At 43.1% G+C, this 22,682-nt stretch overlaps 1 protein-coding gene across 2 annotated transcripts in view; it reads left to right on the top strand.

Annotated features, from left to right (window-relative positions):
- The window catches only part of kcnab1b (potassium voltage-gated channel subfamily A regulatory beta subunit 1b), a 49,860-nt gene that overhangs the window by 25,806 nt on the left and 1,372 nt on the right, over positions 1-22,682 (top strand). For both annotated transcript variants that reach the window (XM_030075225.1, XM_030075226.1), the window contains 12 exons: positions 4,498-4,541; positions 6,800-6,837; positions 8,753-8,832; positions 9,323-9,367; positions 10,298-10,342; positions 11,646-11,689; positions 14,750-14,836; positions 21,024-21,109; positions 21,514-21,634; positions 21,739-21,833; positions 22,014-22,134; positions 22,527-22,615. In XM_030075225.1, coding sequence (XP_029931085.1) covers positions 4,498-4,541; positions 6,800-6,837; positions 8,753-8,832; positions 9,323-9,367; positions 10,298-10,342; positions 11,646-11,689; positions 14,750-14,836; positions 21,024-21,109; positions 21,514-21,634; positions 21,739-21,833; positions 22,014-22,134; positions 22,527-22,615 — 895 coding nt within the window. The remainder of the gene's footprint in view (positions 1-4,497; positions 4,542-6,799; positions 6,838-8,752; positions 8,833-9,322; positions 9,368-10,297; positions 10,343-11,645; positions 11,690-14,749; positions 14,837-21,023; positions 21,110-21,513; positions 21,635-21,738; positions 21,834-22,013; positions 22,135-22,526; positions 22,616-22,682) is intronic.

Genomic DNA, 22,682 nt, shown 5'->3' with positions numbered 1-22,682 from the left:
GAGATTTCCATCATCCTTAATCAATGTACCACGCATCTGCCCACATGTTTTTCAGAAGAGGATCAACTTACAGGCCACTAGCTTCAATTATCTGTTCTTGCCTAAAATACAGTTATTCCACCTGTGATTCTCTGTCTTTTTTTTTTTTTCTACCCCTGCAGCACCATCAAATTGAATGTTAATTTACAGAATGGAAACAAGTTGTGAGCCTTTTGAGTAGCTTGTGAGAGCCTGCCAAAGTGAAAAATCACTTAGTTAATATTTGAAAGTGGGCAATACTCATTGAATATCACTCCATCATCATCATCATCATCACTTCACTGAATTTCAATCTGTGTGGGATTAGTGTGCTGGCATGTAAGTTATGCGCACGTGTGTGTGTGTGTGTGTGTGTGTGTGTGTGTGTGAGTGTGTAGTGTGCATGTTCAAAGATTTTTCTTAATGACGTTTATTGCACATTTATTGTCTGCGTTTAGTATGTGTTTGTGTTTGGGAGCCCTTGAAAACTTGGAACACTTGAAACAATGTCTGTGTTGGAAAAAGCCAAGAGTAGCCTCTAGGCCCTGGTCTTTGAAACATGCACACACCACACACATACACACACACACACACACACACACACACACACACACACACACACACACACACACACACACACAATACAAACACGAGCATTGTGCCAGGCCCTGTGGGAAACCAGCTGTCATTTCCTATTCCCCACTCAGTGTCATATAGAATGCTTATCTGCAGATAGTGTTTGATCTACTGAGACTTGGGGCTTGGACTCACCCCACTGCAACTCTCTGCTTTTCTATAGTTTTTTCTATAGTTTCTCTTGGCTTCTATATGTCTGTTAGTCTGTCTGCATGTCTGTCTCTCTTTTCCTCCTTTGCTCTCTTTCTCCCTCTTTGGCCTTCACTCTCCAGCTCCCTTTTTTGTCTTTCAGTTCAGTTCAGTTTCAGTTCTTCAGCATTCCACCATAAGGGCTGTTCATGGTTTACTTGGTGATTTTTTCCCCCCCTGTGACTCTTCAGCTTTTCTCTCTGAGTTAGTATGTTCATTTTTCCTTCAAAGTGCTTCATTTTGCTCCTATATTTTCTTCTCACCTGCGCAGGCCCTTTTGATATACTTAGAAGGTGACCCTTCTTTTCCCCTGTGCTGAATGATTGGATAACAACATTAGAGCTGCCATCAGGAATGTAGTGGTGACCAAGGAGGCGGGTATTCTCTAATCCTCCGCCCATAAGACTGGATTGTGTTATATATTAATACTGCTAGGTGGGCATATTCAACAGTACTCCCTGAGAAAGATGAGTTTATTCTTACAGCTTTGACTATATCATTGCTTTACAGATATTGATTTAAACAATCCACTATCAGCAAAAAAAAGAGAGATTGCTTTAAATCTTTTCTCAATCCTTTTCTCTCCACAAAACAAATATTTCTTGTACAATGAGAGGACACTCTTAATAAAATTTTAGCACAATGCACAGTATCAGCCAGATGTTCATTTGATATTTTTCTTTGAACTAGGAATACTAAAAAAAATCCACTAAGAATAGTACAAGCTACATAGCAGCTGGCAAGATGTTCATAAGTGGTGACAGGTTTGTGTGAGGGGGCGTCTTCAAATGACTCATTTGTCATTTTACTTCAAGGCTTCATTTGGACACCATCCAAGCATGAGCGACCGAGCCACAGACACTGGCTTACGAAGTTGTTTGAATGCGAGTATGTATGGACAAGCTGGCCTTTTCTTCATTTGTTTTTTTCGCCATTTAGAATACATCATACTTTCTCTTCTCACACGTGAGATCATTGCCCTATTTTACTTTTTTTTCTTGCCCTCTGTTTCTCCCAAACATACACACATTCTCTCACAAACACAAATTTGTTCATTTTATGTTCTCTGTTCCAAACGGCGTGTTCAATCTCCTGAATCAATAGTTTCTTTAGATATGTGTCCCTGTTGGCACACACTTTCAGACCTCTACAGCTCTATTATTGCACTGCAGCAGGCTGCTTGGCTAATGATCAGGTATGGCAGCGCTACTGCCTCCTGAATCCCCACAAAACACTGGGGAGGAGAATACAGAAGCAAGGCAGTGCCTCTGAATGTTGAAGGTCAGTTTTGTTTTTCTCCAGTAATTAAGGCAGTCTGCATGCATTTGAAGGAGCGCTCAAACGGTTCTATTTTAACCTGTGGAAGATTACCAAAAAAGTTTACTTTTCTCCAAGGACAGCCAGCTTTAATCGGAAACGGAGTGGGCCTGCAGGCTGTTTACTGTGCAGATACTGTGAATGAGCGACTCTCTGTAAACACTGGAAAAAGTGTAAATGAAAACCGCAGGCAAATGTATATCCTCAAGAACTGGGATCATTAAGCTGTAACTGTCTTAAATACAAGACACTCACACAGAGATACACACAGCCAGACTTCAGTCAGTCACTGCTGCACTTGTAACCTGCAGCCCTTCCCCCACACTTGCATGGATCAGAGCGCCAATCTCACTCCATAATACATCAGAGGAGCTGAGGATACATAAACTCCTCTCCAGCACATCACAGACAAGAATGCAACCATCAATTTGTGTCTGCAGCTAGATCTGTCGCCTGGTTTTTCTCCTGTCATGTTGTCATCAGTGCGTTAATTACAAATTATTTATCATTTTATCCTGATTTTAAACACAATATAAAGACATAAGGAATCAATCAAAATGTTTACACCAAGACACTTTCATTTGATTTTTATTTATTTATTTATATATTTTTTTTTTTTTTGGGTTCTGGGCTGAGCTGCTGGCATGTTAAGTGATGCGTCTCCATGTTGGACACCTAATTCAATTGGCTGAGGGCACTGTTAGATAGCGCGGGCAGAGATTAGTGTGCCTGCATCTCGACTCGCACAGGCCATTAGTAGTCATGCACAAGAAAACCACTGCTGGCGTTTTTTCACAGCCTCATTTATTGTGATGAGTAAATGTCTGCAAAACTGAACATAAGGCACAATCCCCAGACATAATTGGAGGTTGTTTCAGTGTCAAGGAATATATATCTGGACATATTCCTCTCTTGGGAAAGTGTTTTGTCAGTGTGCTCCCGCAAAGCGCTGTGTGTGTGTGTGTGTGTGTGTGTGTGTGTGTGTGTGCACACGCATGCATGTAAGCCTTGGTGTTTCTGCCAAACAAATATGTCTCAATTTCACAGTAGTCGCTTCCAATCTTTTCCTCTACCAGATGACCATGGCTGCCTTTCCGGGGCAAACAGCTCCACAGTGCTTTGATCTATCCTGGGACGGGGCCTATCCATTCCCCCATGTCATGGTTTTCTTTCACCTATACATGCATCACACTTTAGGAAGATAGCAATGGTGGCTGGAAAGAGAATAAGCTGCTCTTGTTGTTGTTGGTAATCATTAAAAACAAGCACCACATGAGCTGTTCTCTCTGTTGAATTGACTCTCAGTGGCACAGATTGTAAAACTCTATGTGCATCTCTCAGCGGCAGGAGGCAACGTATGGTGGGTGCATAATAACTTTGATGTCAGTCTTGCATGGTGTTAATGAGGGCTGAAGGTATAGTACAGTATTACCTCAGATCAGCTGGATGTAAATTAGCCTTCACCAAAAAGCCATACATCACTGTGTGTTATCGCACAGTGAATAAGCGGAGAGAGTGTGTGTGAGAGCTAAAGCAAGAGATGGCTTGAGAAATGCTGATAAGATACAACAGTGTCCTCAGTGCGGCACTGTGAGTTGCAGGGGTGTCTACATTTTATGGGGAAGGCAATAACAGTAAAAAAAAAAAAAAAAAAAAAAGCTGGAGGACTGAAGCGCTCCCTGCTGCAAAATGATGCTCAAGGAGTATACGAAGGAGTATACAAAGGAGTATACGAAGAGGCAACTGCGTGAAGAGTGAAGTGAGAAACGAAGGGCAAAAAGTTGTGTACCAAACTTCACACCACTGCAGCACACACACACACACACACACATTAGATTTGCTCCTTTTATGCATACAAAATTCCTTTTTGAGTCTGTCGAGGACGTGTATGGTTCTCTCCTCCCTTGTTGCAGAGCAGGTGGGTCCATACTGAAGCTGTGATAGATGGAATAAATCAACTCTGCACGCCCGGTAATCTCTCAATTCTAATTCATGATTGCAGCAGCGGCAAGGGTGACCCTCACATTCAGTGATTCTCCCACAAACAAACATGAGAATACCTATGAACCATGCCAGCCAATGTTATTAAATGCCGTGTGTTGCAATTACAATTGATTTTCTGCATGTAACCTTGGCTCTGCAGTGTCAGAACTGTTTGTATGTTATGCCATGTCAACACCTGAAGAGGCGTGCCCCACAAGATGTGACAACAACATGGATTTTGGCTTTGTTTAGAGAGTGAAATAGAGGCAAAAGACACTGAGCCTGGTCATTGTGTTCATATTAGACTGATGCTAGTTTTGTTGATCTCATTAGAATTTTTTTTTTTTTGTATAGGAACCTGGGGAAATCTGGATTGCGTGTTTCCTGTCTGGGGCTCGGTGAGTACATTTAATTAGCATTAGAGGCAAATGTGCAATGATTTCATTAGCACCCAAGTGCAACCTCAACTGAGCTTTCTCCAGATGTTGAACTAATTTCTTGTGTGTGCGTGTGTGTGTGTGTGTGTGTGTGTGTGTGTGTGTGTGTGTGCGCGCCCGTGTGCGTGCGTGTGTGTGTTTTTGGGGTGGGCAGGAAGGAAATGTCAGTGAAGGAACGAATGGGAAGGGAATTAGTTTTGCAGATTTCCGCATAACATTTCACCCCATTCTAAACTTCATGCATCTTTCATATGCCTGGGCAGTCATGAGGGACAGCATAAAGCTATTTGCAGAGTGTTAATAATCTCCGAGTTAATATTTAATCAATGGAACTGGATTCAGCAAACAAGTTGCTCAATTATCACACATATCCAAAGCACACCAGAGGGTAAACAATCTTATTCACTTTTGATAGGATTGATTTATTGAATAAGTCCTGTGTGTATGAAGTGGGTGTGTATGCATGCACTCTTGCCCATGCCTGTATATGTGCATTCATGTGTGTGTGTATGTACAGTATTTGGGGGCTTACAAAGGGGGAGTGTCTCAAAAGACAAAACATGACAGGGCAAAAGGGATGACACAGCGTCGGCCAGATTCAGCAGACACCGAAGCAAATCTCATGATGCATAATATGTGAATTACTGAATTAATCATCTCCACATTCATCTTTAAAATACAGCCACAGTGTATCGCGCAGCAGGGTGGCAAAGTGAATAGGGAGATCACCCTTCAACTGGAGGACACAGGTCCTTCATGTTCGCTGGGATCTGCCCTGCTGAAGTGCCCTGGAGCAAGCATAGATTCACAATAGCTCCAGGGACACTTTTTAGTAGAAGTGGGCGAGTTAAAAGAGAATTTCTCTATGGGGATTTAAAAAAGTATTACATTAGCATATACTTGTGATCAGATCTGGGATTTTATGTTCCTCAATGAATAATCTAATTTTAAAAATCGGTCAGTGGGCTGTAATTCATCAGTTTTCATTTGCTCATAGCTGTATGGAAACAGAACAGGCAAGCCTACATTGATTTCCCTAACTAGCTAGATTACTTATAATGAAGCTGACTACAGCTTTACCACTAGCATAACATTATTCCTTATTGGTGGAGATGGCTTCAGGCTCAATGCGGAGCAGGCTATAAAAGATTGGCTGGAGAACACGGCGTTTCCAACAAAAACTGGATTCAGGCTGCGTCGTTTGAAGGAGGAACAGAGGCTTCCCATATTTCCCTCTATACTGCATATCAGTGGAGTGTGTGTTTGTGGGCGCATACATGACCCATCTACGTGTGCATTTATGCGTCCTTGGAAGCTGTAATACTTTGCAAGATTTAGAAACACGTTTTTATAACTAGTAATTGTGATTGGGGCTCCCCTGGGCCAGAACTGAAGTCCCAGTTGTCTCCTCATGACGGCGGCCCTGTTCTCATGCCTGTACTCATTTTTTCAGTGTGCAAATGTTCAGATTTGCCTACATGGCTATATGTACCGGCCCCAAGCACACTGAGGAAAGAATCACAAACAGAAATGTTGTGCTAAATGAATTACGCCAAAGGTAAATGAACCCAAATTCCCCAGGCATGCACATTTAGTTTGATGTGCAGCTGCTGAAATGCGGAGAGGAAATTGAGGACATAAAGAGAACAAACATAGGCCTAAGTACCTGTCGGCAGAGAGTGGCAGAGAGGACACACACTTCTGTTTGCTCTATACACGGGTTGATAATGGGTCGTTGTGACAAGGACAGAGGACTCGGGCGGTATGATGGCCCTGTATCCATAAACACACTTGCGCAGACGCAAATGTACACACATGCGAGCCTGACCACACAGAGGACATACTAGAAAACACACAGTGGCTTGAAATGCAGGCAAGCAGACAAATAAAATGACACCAACACACCCCACCCCCCCTCACTTCAACACAATAAACATAACAACACACTCTTAGTTACATGATGCTGATCACATGGCACTGAGCCTTAGGCAACCTCTCCTCCTCTAACCTATCATCACTCAACTCTGACATTTGGTTGTGATGGTTTTAGGGCGGGGGCGTTGCACCGTGTGTCAGCGCCAAAATGTCAAATTAATAATTAATGCATGACTAACTTTGCTTTTTTTTCGGTGGGGGTCAGAAGTAGGGGCTCCTGTGTGTTTTCGGGTGTGCCTGTTTGTTTGTATGCAAAAGTTTGACTCTGACATCTCCTTCAACAGGCACATGGGTAACATTTGGAGCTCAGATCTCAGATGAGGTAGGATATGATGTCAAATTTATCATTTGGACATCACACATTGTGAACAGACAGGACATTTCATTTCATTTTTTTTTTTAGACCACTAAATGTAACCCATCTGACCAGTAGCTGCTTTGTAGCATCCATTCCTCTTGTGAAAGGGTTGATATTTTTCAACCCAGGCTGTGTTCAAATGTATATACCTCATTTATAACACACAGCTCAATCTCACTGCGAGCCTTAGTGATGAGAAACTTACTGCTCTGCTGCAGCCTCGTGCTAGCCCTCAGCACAATCCAATAATCCCATCCAAAAAACAAATACGTCTTGAAACTGACCACCCAAACAAAGGTTGCAAACGGTGCTTTCTTACAAGTTTTAATTAGCATTTACAACATCACACTGGCTTGACTCAAACCCCCCAGAATTTCTGTTTTGCAAATTTGTAAATGGTATAAACTCAGGGAAAATGGGTGCCCTTTTCTTTGGTATTCTCCATGACATAAAATTCTTCTTACTCTGAGTATTAATTTATCCAGAGCTCTCACAGTGAACACCATGTTGTCACAGGTCAGACATTCATAAGCCAGAATTTCCTAGTTAGAGTGAGCGCAGCCTCAGCTGAGTAAGATGCAGAGCATGCGGATCATAAATGCTGAATAAACTTGTTAGAAAGCCCAATTTGCAACCATTTGCAAGATGTATTTAACTGTGCTGTGAGTCCCCTATTATCAAACAGGACCCATCTGACGGTTTTCAATGCTGAAAAGGGGCCTTGTTGGATTGTGCTGACGGCAAGTAATACCTGCATCAGGGTGAAGTCAAGTTTTTTGTCACTATAGCTGGCAGTGTACTCACCTTGTACTCACCTTTTTTCCATGTTTTTGAACAAAATCAGGTGAATTTGTCTCACGTGGACTCACCATCACTGATATGACATGTAACTTGTTCAAAGGCTGTAAACTGAGGATTTGTCTTCCATTTTTCCTGTAGCCAGTTATGAACAAAAAGGAAAACAGAACACTTTCCATCACACGAGCTCATAACACGATATACCCTCGTTTACAAGCAGGACAGAAATATTGTGCTCTTGAAATAAAAACTACAAATCACAAAACATCCCCTGGTAATACCAGTGCCATCTGGAGAAGCGAGCATCCAGAGACATTTTCAGGGAAAAAGCATCAAATCGGGGGATTGTTCCCTGGAAATGGCAATGAGTGGTCATAAAACATCATAAATGATAATCATTTCACTAAGCCAGGGATGAAAAATACTGAATGTTTAAATTTGAGTGGGAGTAGAGCATAAGTTTGATTCCAGCATCATGTTCCCAAAATTTCAGGGGGACATTCAGCCTCTTGAACCCTAACTGGGTCTTTCAAGGCCAAGTGGTCAGGTCTCCTTCCCTGTCACATTTTATTAGGAGCAAGATCTCTTCCACCCTGCTGTCCGTGCCTTGATATGCGCTTGAGGGGGAAAACACAGAATTGGGGACAGCTCATCACTGCCTAATGACCACAGGCAATGATGGGGCCATGAGTAGAGGGTAAACACACAGACACAGACAAAATGCAAACCACCACAGACACAAACAAACTCACGAAAAACAGGAGCCAGATAAAGAGCAGAGTTGGGAGAGAGAGAGAGACAGAGAGTTGTCATGACAAAATAGGCCTTCCCGTGTACAACTCTGAATAAATTAGAGGCACAATAACTGGGTCAAAGTAGGATGGGAATCATATTAAGCAGTAAACAACTTTAATCTCTGAGCACCGTCGCAGTTTCTTGGTGATGTGTATCTCAGCCGCAAATAGATTTACTCTCTTTCAGTTTTGTCTGGGTCTTTCGAGCCCTGTGGCTTCTGAGGTGCAATGTGAGTAATGTGTGGTCACACTGGGGGGAAAAAAAAACCTTCTCCTGTCTGTGTCAGGTGGCGGAGCAGCTGATGACCATCGCCTATGAGAGCGGGGTCAACCTTTTCGACACGGCTGAGGTCTACTCTGGGGGGAAGTGAGTGATGTTTCTCCTCTACAATCTATCTAAAATCCAAGCAGCGCTGGTCTTGTCTGGTCCCTGGCCCCACAGCGACGCAAAATGTTAACAAGAATCAGCCCCAGTCCAGAATTAATTCACCTGAGGATGCCCAAGCTGAACTGTGGTCATGACTCGTTGGTGATTTACATACTCTTATTCATCACAGGCAGCCCCCCTCCCCTTCCATTTTGCCTACAGCTCAATCTAACTTTATAGACCTGGACGTTGCCTTGTTGAATAATGGGGAACACGCTGTAGCGATGTAGCTATGAATATTAATTTCAAGGTTACTAGTGCAATTCAAGTGTACAGTATGACAGCCATTTATTCTTTATCTGTTACTCATTCAGGTTTTTAATCAGGCAGATAAAAGACATGCAAACATGCTTCCAGTGCAATGACAGCCGGAGATCTAATCTCTTCATTTCTTTGTGTTGTCTCTTTTTTTTTTTTTTTTTTTGTACAGAGCAGAGATAATCCTGGGAAACATTATCAAGAAAAAGTGCTGGAGGTACAGTAGAGTGTTTTAACAAAGCAAGAGCCTCTAAACATGTTCCAAAACTATGTTACAGTTAAAGTACTTTAAGTATGCGTGTGTGTGCGTGTGTGTGTGTGTGTTGGGGGGTGGTTTTGCATAATGTGCGTGAGATGCATTTGCTTACTTACGCCGACGTGTGTCTCTGCTTTTGTGTGCGCGACGGTGTGTGGAAAATGTGTCATTGTTGCGTCTATCTCATCTATCTTAGCCTGAAGTTAATAAATAAGTGTTAATCCAACACTGCTATCTCCCTCCCCTGTACATGCTATCAATCTGTTACCTCGATATGCTGCTGTAACCATGGCAATAACAGGAAATCATTTCCATGGTTTGCAGTGTGAGGTAACAATACGCAGGTGCTGGTGCATTAGGGCTTGCAGATAACTTGCACTTTGGCAGATATTGATTTCATACATCTATACTGCATGCGCTGCCACACTGCACTTTCACTCATAGACTCTTCTCCGTGGATCACACTCCTCAACGGCTCATGCCAGCTCTCCGCCTGCCTCCTCTTCAACTTCAACTCTAGATCCGTTTGAATTATTTATCATTCAGGCAAAGGGGATTTTATGGTGTAGAAGCTATCTTGTTAGAGTTCAGAAAAAAAGGGTCCCACTGTGATTCTTCATACTGGATAAGCAGCATGTCTAAAAAATGAGTGAGGCTCTAATGTAGCCGCTCTGTCAGTAAGCGCCATGAAACTGCACAATGCCGGTATAAGGTCAATGCAGGGCGTTTTGTTATCGCTCTGAACGATGAATAAAGGTAGATGCAGGTAGATGCACCCGCATTTGGACGCCATTGCAGATGTGCACACATGCAGACACACAAACACTGTTGGAGAATCACTTTTTTCGTTATTTTTATGTCTTTTTGATGTGTCTGTCTGTCTTCCCTCAGGAGATCCAGCCTGGTGATCACCACAAAGCTCTACTGGGGAGGAAAGTAAGTGTGTGTGAGAGAGAGAGAGAGTGAGAGAGAGAATGTGTATGTGAGTACTTAACTAACACACTGCACATTAAACTTTCACCTCCAGCCACAGAGCAGGAAATGGGATTCAAGGTCTTGAAAACCCGCTGCCTCTTTCTGTAAGGGGTGCAGTCAAAAAAATCAGTGGGATTGTTCACCTCCATCCCCCTTTCCCCCAACCATCCTCCGCTCTTCTGCCTTCCCTCCCTCCCTTCATACCCATCCTCAACTTTTCCTGCCAAACTGCCAAGAGTCATCTCTTGTTCGTCTGTCATGCAGACGTATGCTGCTCTCGGTCTGCATTAGTCACATTCCCTTTGTTTCTAAAAGTCTCGGGGCTCCTACTGATGGAAGTTGGAAGCTGTAGATCAGCGCGTTCACATTCTGCTCATACAACAGCGGAGGCATCCTCGGTATTTTATCTGCTGTAGATCGGTAGCGTAAGGGCCCGGGTGTGATCTTGTAAATTTAATCTCAGCCCATCCTGAGCAGCCTAACATTATGGTACCAAATCCATCTCCCCACCGGATGGATTCAGAGGGAAAAAACTGCTTAACCACCAGCTGAGCCAGCTGTGAAAGCGCCTGAGAGGCTTGCCGAGCATCTCAGCGCTGCACAACATGGATATTTGCACACTTCTCTCGTTCTTCGCTTTCACTCTCTCTCTATCTCTCTCTCTCTCTCTCTCTTGCACAGAAAGCAGGAGGATGTGAGAATATGAGGGAGGGACAGCATGTTTTGGACCCCATGCCACTTTCTCTTTGTGTTTGTAATATCCATTACCCAGGGCAGGCAGGGAGATGGTAGGGATGAGCGAGGCAGAAAAAAACGGGTGTGAAATGAAGCGAGGAGCAGACAAATCAGAGGAAACTGAGCAAGCTGAGGAACAGTGGGGCAGACAGAAAGAGGGGGGGTGGGGGGGGGATAAAGTGGAAAAACGAGAGGATAGGGTAATTCAAAAAGCGGCTGAGTGAATATAGGTGAGGGTACTGACAAATCACTGGTGAGGAATGGCTTAAAGAGCATTGTGTTGTCCCACTGACAGACACACAGGCAGATAGCATAGTTTGTTCTGTAGCTGCAGGGATATCATTTAGCATCGCATGCATGTCTCTGTTCAGTCATTTGTATGTAGCTTGTTATCTAGGCTCTTCCTTGGCATGTTTAATGATGTGTCTCAGTCTATGTGTGGGAATGTGGGAGAGGTTGTTTGTGTGCCTGTGTGTGTGCGTGTGCGTGTGTGACTCCCCTGACATGAATGTTTTCCCTCCTGTTCCAGAGCAGAAACGGAGAGAGGACTCAACAGAAAACACATCATTGAAGGTAACAGGTCAATTCCCTTCCTCGACTTTGTCCTTCACATAAACCCCATCACTCCTCGCCCCGCTGCACTCCTGTAATCTCCCTCTTTTATCTCTTTGCCTCTGCTTCCCGTCATCCTGTCTGTCTCTCCTCTCCCTCTTTGATTTTTTTTTTTTTTCGGAGTACGTGTACCCAGCTGAATTTGAACATGGTATGAGCCAACACCACCTCCAGCACAGATGTCTTGGGTGCATTACATTTGTCTGTTTGCTCGTTGTACCTTTAGAGGTTTCTGTCCAAGAAACTGTTGCATCACACCAGTGATCTCCCTTCCTTTGCTCTCCTCTCCTCCCCTCAGCCCTTCCTTAAACTGTCTGTCTTATAGAGCTTAATGGCAACTTTGCCTTTGCACAAACTTATAATGACACAGTGTTCCCACACCCTTGGCCTAATCCATCCCACTTCGCGAACAGCTCAGCATCTGATCCGCAGCGCAATGCACCTCCAGCAGTGACTCAGCTCTCCCTCATATTAACATTCACTGCAGCCACTATAGCTTTCCCTTGAAAGAAAAGCAGGAGAATGCACTTAAGCAAGTAAAGACAGAGGAGTGAATAGAGGATGGCGATGGCAATTAGCTAAAGCCTGGCTGCCCTGTCCAGAGAATAGATGGCATTGCTGGGAGGTGCAATGTTTCTGTCACCACTGGTGTGGCTCATGTCATTGCAGGCAAATGAATCGGCTGAGCCAAACATCTGCTGACACCCTCTTCATCACTGCTGTTGGTGGGTGTCACCACAGGGCAGTCAATGAATCACTTGATTGGTTAAATGACACTTGCTGACAGAGGGTATAGCACAGCAATTGTTAGTGGGCATGATGGGGTGTCAAAACTTTATGATCAATAGCAGAGAGGAGCGCTGATGATTTCTAGGGTGACAGCGCTACAGCGTCTCAAACCCTCGGCAAAGAGCCAGCAAGATTCGCCCAACAGGTCAAAGACGCCACAGCAGGTTGACATAAAAGCGCTGTTGAAATGGCTGCAAATTCCCATATTTCAAGGGGACTTTCCTACCAGACATGCGAACATGAATCCATTATTCATTGCAGACGCCGGGCTTTGTTGTTTAACATCCGTCGTTCTCACTGCCAAAAATAGCATCACTTCACACTAAACTTCTGCTAATCCACAAGACTGCCGGGAAACTGCTTGTGATGACGGTGCAGGCTCAGATTAGGTAGCATGTAATGGGTGTTTCTGGGATCGTGGGTGCAGAGATGACAGGAGAGGGAATAAGATGTGAGCACGGTGATGGGGAAAGCATAACTCTCGACTGGGATTAAGCAGTGGTGATGAGGAGTGTGGCACTAATCTGCCACACGCGCTCACACGTACTTACTCAAGAAGGAGAGAGTGTCTTTCTTCCTTGTCTCTTCATTACTGTGCTGTCCTCCTTTGTGACAGTCTCCTGTGCTCGGCTTTCATCTTTCATCTGGTCCTCTCTATGCATGAATGAGGGCTGATCTGCACACAATACTCTGTCGCCTTCTCTTATCCGCCCTCCAATATGTTGTTTTTCAGCTCCTCAGAATTCTGAAAGATGAACACAACAGAAACAGATGACTGTGACCTTTTCCCGATCTCCCTTCTTGCTGTCATCGATTCTTTCTTATAGTTGTTTGGTGTCTACACCCTTTGTCAAAACAGAATTCATTTTTACAGTCTGATTAAGGGTTTGCACAGCTGCAAGGGGTTTTTGCACTTTTCGAAATGAAAGCAAAAGTGAGGCAGTGACATCATCTGAGTTTATCTAATTCTAATCCACTGCTATCTGGTGAAATCTAATCTAATATTATCTGAATTCTTGTTGACCACTGTATTTTAAGGCAAAAAAAAAAAAAAAAAAAATCTCATTTGCCAAACCAAAAATCATGGATTCTACTTCTAGGTGTTTTGGGGGCTGAAGAATATTTTAACTTCTCATTATGTGTGAAATTAGGCAAGCAGAGGACTGAGGAAGATGAAGAGGACTGTGTACTTGTTGAAGGGCGCACAATGGCAGTGCATATGAGATTATCATTTCTTTCATATAAATACTTTTGACTAAAATGTTAAAAAAAAAAAGTCATTAGTAATCAAACAAAATTATATTTTGAACACCAATATGCAGAAAACTCTTTATATTTAATGCAATTTATATTGAATTTCTTTCTTAAGCAGTAAAAAACGTAACATGTTCATTTCTCATTAATCACATCACAAGGCTCTTGGAAAATTGGATTAGCAATCTGTAATTCAAAACATAACTTTGTTGTTTTTTTTTTTTTTTTTTTATAATTAAGCATGACAGGCGCACGTCGAGATTTGTACCTCACCCGATAATAAATGACAGGCTGTTAATTTGGGTTAGTGGTGATGAAGGCTGCATCTGTTGAACAGGGCACGCAAAGCCAATGTTTGTTAGCGAGGGTAAGGGCCGTGTCTGTGTGGTCTGCAGTGCACCGTCGTGTGTGTGCTGTGTGGCAAATGGAACGTGTAGCCCCATTAACTGTGACTGCAACCCAGGCAAGCCAGCCGGACTGAAGTGGCAACACACAGATTCACATGCAGGCTGCATCATAAGATGAGGGAGTCTGGATCCAGATGGTGGGCTGTGGTCACATTATGTATGCTTTTAAACATGCTTACTTTTAATATACCTGCGAAAAAGTATCCCCGCCCCACATGTCCGTGTCCCAAGATAGCAAAGGACAACATTTCTTATTCAGGATGCTATTTGGAGATGGAGGCTATGACTGAGTGATACTGTAATGAGTCCCCTTGGTCCACTGCTATTTGCACAAATATTTATGATTGCAGGATTATGTTGCAGGCTGATACAGGCTGCAATACAGGCTGCCAAATAAGTCAAAACATCCTGCTGGAATTGAGGAATTTTTAAATATTTATTGGTGTGTTTACATACCTCTAAAACACTATTACAAATATCCTGAATGCTCATACTTCCTCTTGGTCCTTCTTTTTACATATTTTAATCACCCACACATCTCACCCTGTCTCTCTACCTCCCCTCACTTCAGGTTTGAAGGGCTCCCTCCAGAGGATGCAGTTGGAGTATGTTGATGTGGTTTTTGCCAATCGGCCAGACAGCAACACTCCCATGGAGGGTGAGTGACCGCTGACCAGGCCCCGCGGGGCTAGTGGTGGGTCATAGCAGGAACAATGCATGTTGTTCTGTAACTTGAGAGGGTGAGAAGTACTGGCAGGGCTGCTGCCCTCAGTGGACCTTTGCCTTTGACCGAAAGCGGCCCTGTTAATTATTTCTGTGTTTGTCTTTGTGTGTGCACATGTCTCTCCCTGACATATACACACACTCTCTCTCTCTCACACACACGCATACACACACATTTCAAGTAATCTGACAATCTTGCCTCATCTCCTGCTCTCTATTTTTGTCTACCAGTCTCTCTCTCTCTCTCTCTCTCTCTCTCTCTCTCTCTCTCTCTTTCTTTCTCTCTCTCTCGCTCTCTGTGGGATCGCTAGTTTCCACAGGGTCTGTGAGCTGCACCCGCTCCCAGCCTCCCTGTTCCTCTGAAGCAGGATTATCTGGCCCCCCGGGGGGGGCTGGTGTATTTTTGGGCTGGTCTCAGTAGAAACAGGCCCTACTGTGCGCTCCATTCCTTCAGCACTCTGCGACTGTCTCTCCCACACATCTATGTCACCATTTCTTTCTTTTCTACTCTTCCAGTTTCCAATGCTCTGTCTTTGAATTCTCTCTCTATCTCTCATTTGATGTGTCTTGATTTACCACCCCCAACTCCTGGCCCCCTTCCATCTTCCCATGCCGCCCCTTCCACCATGGGGAGTATATGTGTGGCTGAAATTATGAAGTCCCCACTGGGCTCTATAAGCTTTCCCCTTTCCCCTTCTTCCCTCCTCTGACAAGCTAGTAGGCAGTGGGAGGCCAATCTGTCATACTTACCATCCACAGAGCCTGGCTGTCACTGGTAGTACTGGTGACTGGCAGACAAACCCTGCAGCCAGCACCATCCGGCCTTATGATGGAGTTGTCTATCTAGATAAAGTTACTGCAATACTGACACACACACACACACATACACACACACACATACACTGATGGAGAGAAGTCTGCTCTCATCTGACTGATTGAGTGATTGATCAAGAGTCTGACAGGTTGATAGGGACTGAAATAGAGCGAGATACGGGGCAGTTAAAAAGATACATAGACATGTAGATAGGTAGATGGGCGGCTGAATGCATTCTACTTACTGCTATTCATGCAACGGTGATCCAGCGGCTCGTTAATCATCATAAAAAAATCATGCACATCTTCCACATCCTTCATCACAGTGGGGCAAGGACGCTCTCACACATTGTTGTGTTGAAGGTCAATCACTTTTATCAGCAGGAGAGAGAGACTGGGACTGCAGGTACCGACGTGACCATGGTCAAAATCATCCCACCTTCATATATTCTAAATAGTGCCTCTAAATGTACATTGAACATTTTAAAAATGACAGCATTGGTTATATAGGTGGAAGTAACCAAATACATTTACAGACATTGCTGTAATTAAGCCATTTATTGAGTATTTTTAAAGGTCGGTCATTTTACTTAAGTGTCTTTTTGCTGAAGTATTGTGCTTAGAGTCTACATTTTAAATCGCATCCATTACAGTCTACATATTTTGTGTCTCTCAGTAAATATCAAAAAAATGCAGAATTGTAAATTGGACATTTGTGTAGCCAATCATCAATCAGTCAGCAACTAAGAAATTTATCTTTATTTTGTTGCCTGGAAGAATTATTACGTTTGGGTATGCGTGCGTGTGTGTGTGTGTGTGTGTGTGTGTGTGTGTGTGTGTGTGTGTGTGTGTGTGTGTGTCTATGTGTGTGCGCATTATATCATTATTCTGTCCACAGCTAATCTTGCATACTACCAGGCCTACCAGCCTAATATTTTTTTTTTGTGCATAGTTATGACTGTATGACAAAACTATTTGTTCTGGCTACTTCCGCTCCCTGTCTTTATCCTCTGTCTTGCTCGCTGGACGACCACTGCTCTCTCTCTCTTCACACACCACGAGGCCTATCAGGCTAATAGTCTTTTTATCCTGTTGTGGCCATGTTTGCTCCAATTGCGAATGAAAAAATCCAGGATATGTGTCTCATTTTTTGGGTGAGTTTAAGTAGACACACACAGGGACAGGAACAGGGAGAGGTATTTTAATTTGTGCTCTTTTTTAAAAACAAATTCTGTCGAAAGCCATTATATTTCTGGCAAAGAGCCAGAAAGGGTGAGCCATAGGTTCCTGACCACTGGTATAGTGTATTTAATAAAGTAAAATGCACACACACAGAAGAAGAAAAAGCTAAACTCAAGAGGCTTTGTGGGTTTTATGGTATATTTTCTATACTGTACACTATTATATTTGAATGACACAGTAATTCAATTTGTAATTTTAAAAAGCATTTGACAATACAATTGGCTGCTGAGTCTGTCAGTTTTGCTCAGCACACAGGGCAGCCTATAACCCGGAAAAGGGGAGATACGCCTGGTGGAGATCTGCTCTCTACTAAGTGCACTTGTGTAGTTTTTATTTTTAGTTATTTTTTTCTTACTTTTAATTATATATTTTACACCTGTTGATGTGATTTCTATTTTCTGCTTGAGCAGAATGTCTTAGTAATATTTCCACCCCAGTCTGTGTGAACATCGAGTCATGCAGGACTTGTAGTTTCTTCTGTCTTACCAATCGATTCATTTTACATCACACCCACACACTGCCTGCCCCTCTCTCCCACTGCTTAAAACAGGATTAAGAGAATCAATAGAGCATGCAAAAGAAGCAGGCAAGCCCTAAGCGTCTTATCTAAATGATTTTATACTCGACTTGTATGTACTTGTTCTTTAATGTGAAGCACGTGTAAACATAAAGCAAGCAAACAGGTGTTTGTCCATGCACGTATGTGAGACTTGCTTTTTTATTCTAATGTTTGCGTGACTGTAACCACTTGCAATTGTGCGACAGACATCTTGTGTCGCCTTGAGGACAAAAGCAGTGATGTCATAGCTAAAAAATCAGCCTTTGTTACCCTCACCCCCTTCCATCCCTTCCCACCCAGTCATTTTCTGTATACATGCTTCTCTTTCCTTTCCCCCTACTGTTACTGACTCGCTTCATCTTTTGGCTTTCATCCAGTATGGCAGAGAGAGGGACAGACTTAGGGGCCAGCTTGTATCACGAATATTCAACTTTGTCCTTGCCAGGCTATGAATCCCCTTTAATTTCCTACACTGGCCTTTACTATTGCAGCTGTCATTTGCAGAGATAGGACATGGGAGTCTCGCTTGGAGGGTTTAAAGGCCAATCTAACTTGCTGGCATTCGATCTGACATGTGGGTTAGTTCAAGATATTTACATAAAATATAATGAGATGGTGGGAAAGGAATTTGAATTTTAAAAAAATCTAGGCAAATAGGCAATTTACAGCATAAAATTTCAATTTTAACCAGTCGTTTAGTCTCATATTCAGTTTTAATATCTTTGTTTTTCTTAAAAGAAGCAAAAAAAAAATAATAATCTGCTAGTGGGATGAGATAATCCCACTTGTTTCCAATGCTAAGCAGCTGGTTTCCAGAATCTTCTTGAATCGAGTTTCATTTTCTTGACACTAGTGGGCTGATTTGCCCTATTCTGCCTTATTTCAACATATTTATGCTTGTACCCAGAAATATTCTTGAAACAAGTGAGCCTGCAATGGAAACAAGTGGGATTATCCCATCCCACTGGCAGATTTGTTTCACTTGTTTTAAAAAAGCAAGATTTTTAAGATGAGACATAAGACTGAATGACTTGTTAAGATGGAGATTTTTTGCAGTGGTCAGTGCAATCTCCTTACCGTAGCCTGCAAGTCTCAAAACAATGTTGATATGCAGTCACCAGTATAATTTTATAAATTTGTGGCAAAGAAATATTCAGCAAATTGAATCCATTCAATTAAGTGAATATGGAAATACAGTGGAGAGAGTGAATGAAGTGTAGAGAGAAGTACAGAGGTAGACAAAAAGGCAGGCTGGCATCCATAAACAGATTTTATATCAGTCCCTCCAGCCCACTACTTTTCACTGCAGAGCAAATAAAATCATATTGTCACAGCGTTCTGAACACAAACCCGGCCCTAACACCGACATCTGGTCAGGACATCCAGCCAAATGTCTGGGTATCGCCTCAGTTTTCAGATACCAAGTGGTAAAGAAGAGCATGCAGGATAATCTCACCAGCTCAATAAGTAAGACATACTCCTCCTACTTTGTTGCTGCAGTTTCAGAACCCACATTCCCTTGATAAGAGATCAAACTAAGAAAAAGCTCCACCATCCATTGAAAATCCCTTGTGGTGTGACATATTGATGTATGCTAGATCACATCTACACTCTGTGTGCTTGAGGGGGATAAGCATTAGCTAGAAGAGAAGTACCACCTTCCGCTAAAGTCACATTCTCAAAGACCCCCTGCCAAGAGAAATGTGGTTGTGTAAGTGTGTGTTGTGTCCTTTCTCCCACATTCTGTGCTGCACTCTGTGGTACCTGCTGGCTAAGGAGACCTAATGTTCCCGGCTCAGCTCAGCTTCAGTGATGTATCGCTGCTGTGAGAAGGCTCAAGGACAGGCTGATGTTTGCAAACACCCAGGCAGAGAGTGACACATTTGCAAATTTACATATTTGCATCAGTGGGTTTATAGATTCAGCACACAAATAGACTTTCACCCACTACCTGAATGTACTTGCACATACGCACACAGGCTGCACGTGCTAACACATGTACACACACACACACATCAAAATGTGCAGCGTGCCCACGAGTTCACCCACATCCTCCTTGACAAACTGCAGTGGGTTTGTGTGAGTAGGGTGATATCAGCAATGTTCAGTGATGAGTGCTGAAAATGGCTTCCTCACCTGAGCAATACAAGAGTAACATCTGATGCTGAACTTGTTAACTAGTGGAAAGGAATGTTCTGCTAAGAGTAGTGACATAATATTTTCATTTCAGTGGCTAAGAAGGGATATTCCTGTGATTCAAGTTGTCATCCACCCCCCGCTGTGAGCTGGACTATTCATTATGCTTTTACAGACTCTTATGAACTATGCAGGTTTTCTCACTGCTTCACTTTTTTTTTTCCCTCTGTCCTTCCATTCCTCTCTATCTCCCTCACTCCCTCCCTCCCTTTTGGAACAGATGCACTGTTATTCCTCTACCCTCCCACCTGCTTCACCCACACACACTTGCTCTCTGTCTCTCACTGAGCTACATTTTGGTCCAGAGAGAGAGAGAGACAGAGAGAGAAGTACTGATGAAAGGGAATCGCTGTTTTTTTAATCACATGCCTCTGTGCTGTGGGCTCATCTCTTCACCCTTGTTCTCGGTCCCCCGCTTTATGTTTTGAATGCAGTGTTTGCATTTCACTAATGGGGCAGATGTTTTAGTTTTCCGTTTAGATTGTTAAGCGCAATTAAAGAGGAAAGCAATCGCATGAATGTCCTCACCTTATCTCCTTGCTGGTGTTTTCCTCGATAATTAGAGGGTTTGTTCACAGCATGTGAGAGACACATATTGTAGTCATAGCTGCGGTGAAGTGTCCTTGGTTCGAAATCTTGGGAATAAGAATTTCACAGTAATTTTTTCTGCAATATGATTCTGCTAATTAAAGATTCCCTCTGCATATTGTATACAAAGTTTCTTCATTCCTCATCTGGGGGATAATTTCCACCTTTTTGCCATATGTTGCATCTTTATCGCTACCTCCATAATTTCACCCCTACTGAAATTCCTCAGTTCCGCCCACCATCATCACCCTCAGGCACAAAAACACAAACTACTAAAGGTCACCATGGGTGGGCATCAGCCCCCACAGTTGTTCCTTGCTATGATTAGTCCAAATGTGCAAGCCTACTTCCCAAGGCTGGCAGAGTCTATTCATTTTGCCCCTGCAGCAAACAATATCTGTTTGCCCGTGGGTTCACTGATAAATGAGGCTTTCTTACAGAGCGGTCACTTTAGTCACAGGCTTGCTTATGAGGCCTCTTTTAACATCTTTTGTTGTTGCGCCTTAATTCGCAGTTCAAACTGAAAACTATGAACGTCCCCTTGTCCTCTGATGAAAAGTAACTCCCATATTTAAATCTATTTTTTTCCTGTGTGAAAATATTTTAAGTGATGAATTTGATGTTTGACTTAGAGGGGATGGAAAGCACAGGATTGTCTTAGTGGCGCCATCCACTGTCCGGTTTATGACATTGAACATAACTGCTGGTGTGTTTGCCCCTGCAGAGATAGTGAGAGCGATGACACATGTGATAAACCAGGGCATGGCCATGTACTGGGGCACATCACGGTGGTCTGCCATGGAGATCATGGTGAGTAACAGGAAAAGCCCATAAATTACTCATACTAATGTCTGTTCACACACAGCTTACTACCGGTGAAGGCCAATTTATGGTTCTGAATGAAAATATCACTGTAGCTGCAAAGGTGTGCATCTGCAGCGCTGTCTATGCCACACAGCTGGGCTCCATTATAGATGTCAGCACTTTAACAAGGTTGAGTGTTTGATGTTCACAAGGGAAATCCCCGCAAAATATTGAACAGGATAATGAAACTAAAAAAAAAAAAAAAAAAGGTATTTCCAATAAAGTCAAAACTTGTTGCAACAGTATGATATTATACAGAGGGAAAAGGGAAAAAATCTGAATGGGTGAAGGTAGGTGCATTTTTGCCCTGACCTGATCTCTTTCCATTTTCATCCGTCACATTCATTCAGGAGGCGTACTCTGTGGCCCGACAGTTTAATCTAATTCCTCCGGTGTGCGAGCAAGCCGAGTATCACTTCTTCCAGAGGGAGAAAGTGGAAACACAGCTGCCAGAGCTCTACCACAAGATAGGTACGTTACATCATCTGCTTGAAACTAGTTTCTCCCAAAATCAAACTTTATTGAATAGATTTGGGCCTGTGATGGCTTACTTATCTGGTCACGTCCCATCACAGGCGTGGGAGTGGTGTCTTGGTCCCCCCTGGCCTGTGGAATCATCACTGGCAAGTATGAGAACGGAGTCCCAGAATCCTCCAGGGCCTCGATGAAGGTACAGCTCGAATATCTTTCGACCAGTTTACAAATTGCAACCATTCCACCCATATGTTGCAGGAATGATGTTGAGGTGCATGTATGATTTTGACCTTGAATATTACATCATGTAGCTGAGGTAACTTTTGCCAAACATGTGGGAGTAACCCCAGCGTTTCCATTTTTTGTGCCACTCAAGCCATACCAGTGGTTGAGGGAGAAGATAATGAGTGAGGATGGGAGAAAACAGCAGGCCAAGCTGAAGGAGCTCACTCATATTGCTGAGAAGCTCGGATGTACTTTACCACAGCTAGCCATAGGTAAGAGACAAGATGAGCAGTGAAAATACTATAGTATATCATGCATTACTGTGGAAAAGGAGCAGTTATCTTTGATCCTCGATCCTATGCATCAAGAGGATATTATACAAAGCAGCTGCATCCCGGTGTTAGTGATATGAATGTGAAACAAAACAAAAATGCTCAGTTTATAGAAATGTGATTCGGTCATCCATGTTGATTGCTAAAAGTAAAGTTACCTAAGATATTTTGTAGACTGTCTAAAGTTGTCTGGCTAAATGGTTAGGCAGCTTTGCAGAATAACCCCCCTACAGTTTCTATTCCTGCATTTGGCAATTTAAAATCTGATACCTAGATACCTTAATACCATCTGCTCATGAGACTCCCTGCGATGTCCTGTTCCCAATCTGTAGCCTGGTGCCTGAGGAACGAGGGAGTGAGCTCAGTGCTGCTGGGATCCTCCAATCCAACCCAGCTAACAGAGAACCTGGGAGCCATTCAGGTACAAAAAAACAATCTCTGTGTAACGCTGGATACTTATTGATTAATTCTTCTGGCATTGGTGGCAG

This window comes from Myripristis murdjan, chromosome 17 (assembly GCF_902150065.1).
Source record: "Myripristis murdjan chromosome 17, fMyrMur1.1, whole genome shotgun sequence".
NCBI lineage: Eukaryota > Metazoa > Chordata > Actinopteri > Holocentriformes > Holocentridae > Myripristis > Myripristis murdjan.
Note: the sequence above shows the minus strand (reverse complement) of the source record. Positions and strands in the feature narration are given on the sequence as shown.